General features: G+C 35.5%; 1 protein-coding gene across 1 annotated transcript; it reads left to right on the top strand.

Moving 5' to 3' along the window:
* The first annotated feature begins 4,339 nt into the window (after window positions 1-4,339).
* LOC149145473 (protein GLUTAMINE DUMPER 4-like) lies at window positions 4,340-4,678 on the top strand. The gene has a single exon (XM_089452466.1). The coding sequence runs from the start codon at window positions 4,340-4,342 to the stop codon at window positions 4,676-4,678; it is 339 nt and encodes a 112-aa protein (XP_089308592.1).
* Window positions 4,679-9,068: the final 4,390 nt, after the last annotated feature.

Raw genomic sequence — 9,068 nt, 5'->3', positions numbered from 1 at the left:
ATCCCTCCCTCTCTCCTCTCTCTTTCTCTACCCGATTCTCTCCATCTCTCATTCTTTGTCTCTTTATCTCACCCCAAAACATACACAATCTCTCTATGCCTCTCCCTTGTCACTCCCTCTCTCTCTTCTCTTCTCGCTCTCTACGTATTTCTTATTCCCTCCCCCTCTCCTTGTCTCTCTCAAGTCTACTCTCTCACAATTCCTCTCTCTCCCTTCCTATCCTACCTCCCTCTCTCTTCCCCAATCTCTCTCTCTCTCTCTCTCTCTCTCTCTCTCTCTACCCTCCAATCCTCTTTCTTCCCCATCACTCCCATCGTCTCTCTCAAGTCTTGTCTCTTATTCTTCCTCTCTCTCCCTTTCTCTCCTACCTCCGCCTCTCTTCCCCCATCACTCTCTCTCTCTCTTCCCTTCAATCCTCTCTCTTCACCCATCTCTCATTCTCTCTCTCTCTCTCCAACTATGTTACTATATCCCTCCCCCCTCTCCTTCTCTCTATCTCTCCTTCTTTGTCTCTTTATCTCACCCCTAACCATACACTCTCTCTCTCTAGCTCTCCCTTTTCATTCTCTCTCTCTCCACTTCTCACTCTCTATGTCTTTCTTCTTCCCTCCCTCTCTCCCCCTCCAATTCAAACTCTCTATCCCTCCCTCTCTCGTCCTCTTTCACAAGTCCTCTCTCTCATCCTTCCTCACTCTCTCTTTCTCTCCTACCTTCTTCTCTCTCTCTCTCTCCCTCTTCCCTCTAATCCTCTCACTATCTCACTCCCTCTATCCTTCTCTATCTCCCCCTTCCATCTTTGTGTCTCCCTCTACCTCTCTCACTCATCTCCCCCTCTCTCTCTTCGTTCCTCCTCTCCACTCTCTTTTAGTTTATCTCCATCTCTCCCTTGTCACATCCCCTATGTCTCCACCTCTAGCACTCTATGTCATTATTCTTCCCTCCCATATAGTTCTAGAGTTAATATATATCATGATATATTAATATATATTATAATATAACAAATTTAATATCGTATTAATCCAAATTTATTAAATTTAATAATATTAATATTATAATATATTAATATGAATATATAGATTTAATAATAATAGTAATCTTTTAATATTAATATTAGGGTTAATAATATCTTTTTGCATGGTATTAATAATTTTTTGGCCCATGGTATTTGATCCATAGGCTTCACCTAAATAAAACCTCTTTTTGGAGTGTTAGTAAGTATAAAGATGCTTATGGAGTTAATATAAAAAGAGGTTTTATCTATTTACCATCCCTTTATATTTTTACTTATTTATCATATGTCGTTTATTTGCCATGGTATTTGACCCATAGCCTTGGTATATAATCATATGTTGATTTCTAATCCTATTTGATATATTTTTATTTATTTACCATACCTCTTTAAAATTATTTTGTATTTATTTATTTACCATACCTCTTTTATAAATATGGTATTTGGCGCATGGTGTTAATAATTATTTGTGTCATGGCATTTGGCCCATAAGCTCCACCTAATTTTTAATTTTTTAATTTCCGATAAATATAAAGAGGTTTATGGAGTAAATATAAAAAATAGTTTTATTTATTTACCATACTTTTGGAGTAAATATAAAAAATAGTCTATCTATTTACTATACCTATAGTTTATTTATATTTTTATTTATTTACCACACCTTTAGGCCCAATAAATATTGTAGAATACTTTGTACAAATTAAATTCCTACCATCCACCTAATAATTATTGATTATTAAATTTCAATTTTAAAAATCTTATTTCAAAATTTATTTAAAAAAAAACCTATTTTATTATAATACTAATACAAAAATATATTATACTTAAAAAATATTAATTATCTTTTAAAAAAAATAAATTTATTATTTTTTTAACATCATAAAGAAATTTTATTAATTTTTAAACCACATAAATAAAAAACACTTGAATCTCAAGTTAGCATAATATACCGTTCAAATAAACCCATTAAAAAATAAAAGTAAGTATGCTTCAGACAAGAAAAAAAGAAGAGAGAATCACGTGTTGCATATATTAGTCAAATAATTCCTTCATTAAAAATAAAAATTTATTTTTGAGAATCACGTGTTCACATATTACTCAAATAATTTCTTCATTAAAAATAAAAATTTATTTTTGAGATAAAGGAAAAAACAAAAAAAATTACAAATAATTTATAATTTTGTATAAAAATTTGAATTTATAAATTTATCATAAAAAATTATATCTATCAAATTCAATAAATTTATGGAATATATTGTGGAGTTTAAATTTTTATTATTTATTTAATAATTATTGATTTATAAATTGTAAAAAAAAAATGTTTTCTTATAATAATAATACAAAACTACATTAGTTTTTTAAATATTATAAATAATTTTAAGGAGGGGTTTGGTGAGTGTATTATTCTAGATATCAATTTTTCAGGTATGACTATGTTTATGAGAGGTAGTCACTAATTTCTCATGATTTTTGAATAGTTCACTTAGCACAATTATCAATTCTGGGGCTTGTCCGATAACTAGGATTTCGCGGGAGGTTACCCATTCCCCACAATCAAGCCCACTTAGCTTGCAACCCCATTTGCAAAACCTTAGCAAGTATTGTGCCTCATGAACCACTCTAGGAGAGTTCCCTTCACTCTTTTGAATTTTAAGTACTGAGGGGTTTCACATTTGCATTATATTAGATATCATGTTTTGGGATTCAACTTTCATCTATGATCATTTTCATCAAAGGTAGTCATAAGTGACTAATTTCTCTTAATTATTTTATAGTTATGACTAACCAAGTTGAATCCCAAAAAATGATATCTAATATCATAAATAACCTCAAATTAGAATAATATACCACTCAAATAAATTCATTAAAAAATAAAAATAAAAATAAAAATAATTATATGAAAAGAAAGGTAAATAATAGATATACCACTAAAATAAAGCCTATATAAAATAAAATAAAAATAAAAATACCACTCAAATAAACTCTAATATAATATAATATAAAATAAGATAAACTCTAATATAATATAATATAAAATAAGATAAAGTTATAATATAATATAATATAAAATAAAATAAAAATTATGCCTGAGACGAGTAAAAGACAAACAAATCGAACAATAATCCACATAAAGGACTGAACCTATTAAATTTATAAATGGTTAATTAGCACGCTTTATACCTCTAAACTAAGCTGAGTTATATGCAACCACGCTTTTGATACTTACCACGGGCAAAGTAGTCCTGTCAATCCTAATCTGCAAATTAACTTAGACCGGCTGGGCTGCTTTCAAATTCTTTCCGAGGGCGATAAGAGATTCGCCCGGGCCCCATATATGTAAACATTTTTAGTTATTTTCACTTTTGGTTGCTTTGTTTGGCCAGCTTTCAGCAATTTTTATTTTTTTCTCCCCGATGATTATGGAAAGGTCGGATTTTCTCTGAAGTTTCTTCACAAATTATTTTGGACGTCACTGCTCTTTGATGGATGTATTATGTATATCACGATTCATTTCTTTGGCGCTAAGTAAACCAGCTGTCCATTTGAAAATGTGAAAAGCCGTGATGTTCTCCAGAGTCCACCACACTTATCAAAAAGCGTTCATTCACGACAAATCGCACTTTACTTGCACTATATCTAGCGGCGATTATCCGTGTTTGTTCAGAATAAAGTACTGTGAGAAGCGGAGAACCGTCTAAGTGAATTGCTGAGTAGATGAGCACGATACAGCATATACTCAAGTCTTATGGTATCTGCTTTTCAAGTGAATGGCTGAGAAGATGGGTACGAGCACGAGACGGCATATGCTCATGTACCTGCCTTTGTTCCCCGAGTAATAAATAAATTGGTAGAGTAGCCGAGCAGGACACGGCATATACTCATGTCACGTCCATTTGTTGACGAGCGTACTCTTCTCGATGCTTTTGTGGGACTTCACATTCATTTGGCTGACAAATTATTGGATACGCGGAGAATAGAGTGGCACACTGAATAATATTAGCACGACACGGCACGGCACATTGATAAAGTTGTCATTGACAACGACTTCACTTTGTTTCGGGAATTTCGGGCTTCGTTGCAGACGCGGAGAATCGAGCGAGTGAATTGCAAGTAATCAATATTAGCACGACACAGAACATTGATTAAGTTGACAACGTGTAAAGTTGCATACCCTACGTGTCTCCAGCGAATAATAAGCGTTACAGTATATAATAGATTTTTTTTGTGTATTGGAGTACTGCAGATTTATATATAAATATTACCCTCCGTTAGAGTTTCATGTTTGTGAGTGATAGGCATTTGGGTGTGAAGGGTTGTGTAGGGCGAGCAATGGGGATGTCGATGAGAAATGATATTAGCACAGGAAGGAACCAAATATCAGCAGGGAATTCGCCAGTTCCATATCTATTGGCTGGAATGGGTGTCATGCTCGGTCTCATAGCCTTTGCTTTGATTGTTCTCGCATGGTCCTACTTGAAGGAGCGCACTACAGGAGGACAAGAAAACAACAGATTGGAGCTTGGCAATGGTCCAAAGAATGGGATGACTGAGGACATGTCAAACACTTCAGATTGTGAGGACGATTTGAGAGTAATTGTGATTATGGCCGGAGATCATGAGCCGACCTTCATTGCTAAACCGGCGCCTGTGGCTGCTACATCGAATTAAAATATCCAACACATTGAATTAAAAGGCGAGCTTCTACTTCTTTCTTTTTTGGTATTGCAGATCTATGAGTTACGAGTGTGGATCAGGAATATTATTTAGAAGATGGAGCTGAGAGAGATATCAACATTCAACAGGGTTTCTGTTAGGTATGTAAAATGAGGTGTATAATACCTGAGGAATAGGAATTTTTGCAGGGCCGGAATCGATAAAAGAGATTTTCTATAGCTGCAGAAGGCGAGAATATCATGAATGCCGTTAGCATGGTTTTTGTTATTCGATTTTGTATTGGATTGTATTGAATAAAAAATATTTTTAACTTCTTGTCAATGGTTTTGAATCACATCCACCCAATATACATTCACACGATATTCTTCTTCTTTAGGAATTCTTTTTCATTCAAGATGGAGGGTTGAGATTTATAATCTCAAACCCTAATGTTGTCAGTTTCACACATCTTTAACTTTCAATTTAATAAATTAAATTAAATAACAGATGTCTATCCTTTTTATTTTAATATATTAAATCAAATGGCATAGGGATCGTCACCATTCCTGAATCTTTCGATTCAGGTCCCCACACCATCACGTCCCATGAGCACCACGTTTACCGTCCGCAAGAAAAGAGAACTTGTTAGAAAAGTTTGTAACAAATTTTGAAAATATTCTGTAACACTTTTATCAATGGAATAATAAAATATTAATTTTATTGTAAATTTTGAAAATATTTCGTAACACTTTTATAAATGGAATATTAAAAAAGCAAACTAATATCCAAAACCCAGAAGCACGGCTAACAGGAGAGAATGGAACATAACTTATAAAACTAGCAATTGACACACCATTGGAATTAGCAGTCACGGCCAGAATGTTTCTACCTATTACCTGGAAATGAAATCATCCCCGCCGATCATAGTAACGTTCAAGGCCACTCCGAGAGTCTGCATCAAGAAGCTTTAATCGAGAGATGGAAATTATTTGCAGACCAAAAAGAACTGAGCATCGCAAGTTATTTTCCTTATTTTCCATGCTCTTTTTCATATGCTTGATTTATCTTCTATGTTTTCGCAATGTTCTTCTCCCGTGGTCGATGAGTTACCAAGGCAGATAGCAATATTCATGCAGTTAATCAATAAACTTTCGTTTATAACGTCAACCAAATGATATTCTCATTTACATCTATCATTTGCTATGAGGGTAACTAAAATACAGATTCTGATTCTGTCTGTTTTCGCGGTAGAGAACGATGATTCTTCACCATCAGCACCACAGAGATGTCTATGAAATCATAAATGCCATTAATAGACACAAAATTTGAAAATCCAGAGGAATCATTCCAATCTGTATGTCTGTTCTCTCTCTTCAATTTATCGGTTCAGTTTTTTGGACACTAGTATGCAAATTAAAGAGCTCTTTTTCAGAGGAGATTCTTACTGATACCAGTCAATAGCTTCTACCTATTTCTGGTAGAGAAGCGTGCATGATAGGTTAGGCATTCGGTGCTGTTCATGGTGATTCTTACTGATACCAGTCATTAGCTTTTGTTGGGGATTTTTATGAGAAAATCCCAAAAACAAACAAAATAAACTCCACAGATACAATGCTCTGTTTCCTTTACTCAGATCCTTTACTGCACAGAGAAGCTTTTAAAAAAAGGGACTGAAGAACAGAGTATTTCACCACCAAAAAAAGATTTCTATTCATTAAAACAAAATGCCAGATACATATTCATCCTCTTTGCTGAGGGATTCACCCAAAAATACATTTAACAAAACTCTGTCACCTGAGAATTTACTGTGCTGGGTAAAATTCTCATTTACATTCACTGGTGTGAAAACATTTTACTTACTGGTGTAAAAACCTTCTTTTACATAGTGCTGTAAAAAAAATTTACACATGCTTACCAATAAGAATTATATGCCTGCTCCCCTTCCTTTGGACAAAATAAAATTTACATTACAACCCTGATTTCTTGGGTTCGCAGTGCTGTGCTGTATATGCACACTGCTTCACTCGCAGTTCTTTTTCATTTGGCTCATTCTTTCAAAAATGAACACACGCACAAAACATATACAAAAGGATATTTTTTTTTAAAACATCGTTGACTTGCCCATACCTCCAACCTAAGAGAAACATTAAGTGTCGTAAAAAAAAAGCATAAATATCTACCTACGCATATAACAATTTATTAATAAGAGGTATGGTCAACCAGACTTAAGTTTTACTCCACGCTATGTAATTAATGCTAGCCGTATGCAGGTTTGGTTGATGGACGGCCGAGAACAATCAGGCAGATGGGACGGCGGACGGAGATATCGGGAGGCCTTACTTGACTGAACGATAGCACCCGAGAAGTCAGAAATGCTTACGTATGCTGAGAGCCACGCGTCTGCACTATATTGTATTGTATCGGGCTTAAATATACGGATACTCCCTTCACGCAAAAGCGGTCCGATATCCCTCAAGGTGGTTTGTGGTTTTGCTGCGCGGTTTGGGCATTGGTACGGCTGCGTTGAAATTACATATTCAACACTCCCCTTTAATTTCAACTGCTAGGCATTCGGTCATACCCAGACACTTCCTCAAAAATTCAAAGCTTTTCTGATCCAGTGGCTTTGTCAAGATGTCTGCAAACTGTTCTTGAGTCCTGCAATGTTCTAAGACAATTTCTCCATTGTTCACCAATTCTCTGATGTAGTGAAACCTTGTATCAATGTGTTTCGTTCTCTTATCAAACACTGAATTCTTTGACAATGCAATAGCTGAGCTATTGTCACAAAAAATCACTGTCGCTTTTGCCTGCTCTTGGCCTAAGCTCCTCAACATTCTTCTCATCCAAACTGCTTGACATGCTGCTGCTGTAGCTGCCACATATTCAGCCTCTGCTGTAGACAATGCTATAATGGACTACTTCTTAGAAGCCCATGAAATGGCTCCTGAACCCATATGAAAAACATAACCGGAAGTGCTTTTCCGATCATCTACACTTCCAGCCCAATCACTATCAGTGTATCCAATTAAATCTGAATGTTCTGAGACATTATATAAAATTCCAAACCTTTTGGTACCTTTGACATACCTCAAAATTCTTTTTGCTGCCTGCCAATGTGCCTCCTTTGGCCTCTCCATGAATCTGGAAATTAAACTAACAGCAAACATAATGTCAGGCCTAGTTGCTGTTAAATACATAAGGCTACCAACAATACTCTTGTACAAACTAGGATCAAAATCCTTGCTGCTGTCCTCTCTACTGAGTTTTAATCCCATTACTGTGGGAGTGATCGCTGCTTTGCATTCTTGCATGTTAAATCTGCCCAACACTTGATTTACATATCTAGCTTGTGAGATAAAAATTCCTTTTTCATTTTGATCTACTTCTATGCCTAAGAAGTATCTCAACAAACCCATGTCAGTCATTTCAAATTCCTCCTTCATGACTCATTTGAAATTCTCAATAAGATAAACATCATTGCCTGTGAAAATAACATCATCAACATATAAGACAACAATCAAAATTTTACCATCTTTTTCTTTGATGTAGACGGTGGGTTCTCCCTCACACTTGTCGAATTCATTATCCAATAGATAGGAATCTATCCTGCTGTACCATGCTCTTGGCGCTTGCTTCAGCCCATAAAGAGCCTTCTTCAATTTGCACACCTTGTGCTCTTTACCTTTCTTCTCATAGCCTAGAGGCTGTTCAACATAAACCTCTTCCTTTAACACTCCATTTAGGAATGCTGACTTCACGTCCATTTGGTAGACTTTCCATTTGTTTTGTGCTGCTATGGACAGCACTGCTCTCACGGTTTCCATTCTTGCAACCGGTGCGAAAGTCTCCTCATAATCTCTCCCAAATTGCTGCTTGTATCCTTTGACAACCAGCCTTGCCTTGTGCCTTTCTATTTTGCCTTCAGCATTGCTTTTGCTCTTGTAGACCCATTTAACTCCAATGACTTCTTTGCCTTTTGGTAGCTCAACCAAATCCCATGTTTTGTTTTTCTCTATGGCATTCATCTCCTCATCCATAGCTTCTATCCATTTCCTATCTTTAATTGCATCCTCGAAATGAATAGGATCATCAACTTGACAATACAAGGCAAATAAAGAATTCATTCCTTCATCATAAATATCACTTAGATTTCTAAATTTCTTACCTCTTTCATTTGGTGTGCAAGTGCTTGAAGACGCACTTGAATTTCCTCCTTGTGGTGTGCTTGGAGAAGCACTCTCATTTATCCTCAATGGTGTCCCTTGCTGTCCTTGTGTTGGCGCTGCTGTTTGGGGATGCATTTCAGCCACCTCCTCATCATCTTCATCATGAGACAAATAGTTTTTAACATTAACTGTCTTCTCTATGCTTCCATCCCAAGCTTCCTCTTCAATGAATTGAA

The sequence above is a fragment of the Pinus tabuliformis genome, chromosome X, assembly GCF_031772625.1.
Source record: "Pinus tabuliformis cultivar Carrire ecotype Pingquan chromosome X, CPIR1, whole genome shotgun sequence".
Lineage (NCBI taxonomy): Eukaryota > Viridiplantae > Streptophyta > Pinopsida > Pinales > Pinaceae > Pinus > Pinus tabuliformis.
This window is presented reverse-complemented; position numbering and strand designations above follow the sequence as displayed.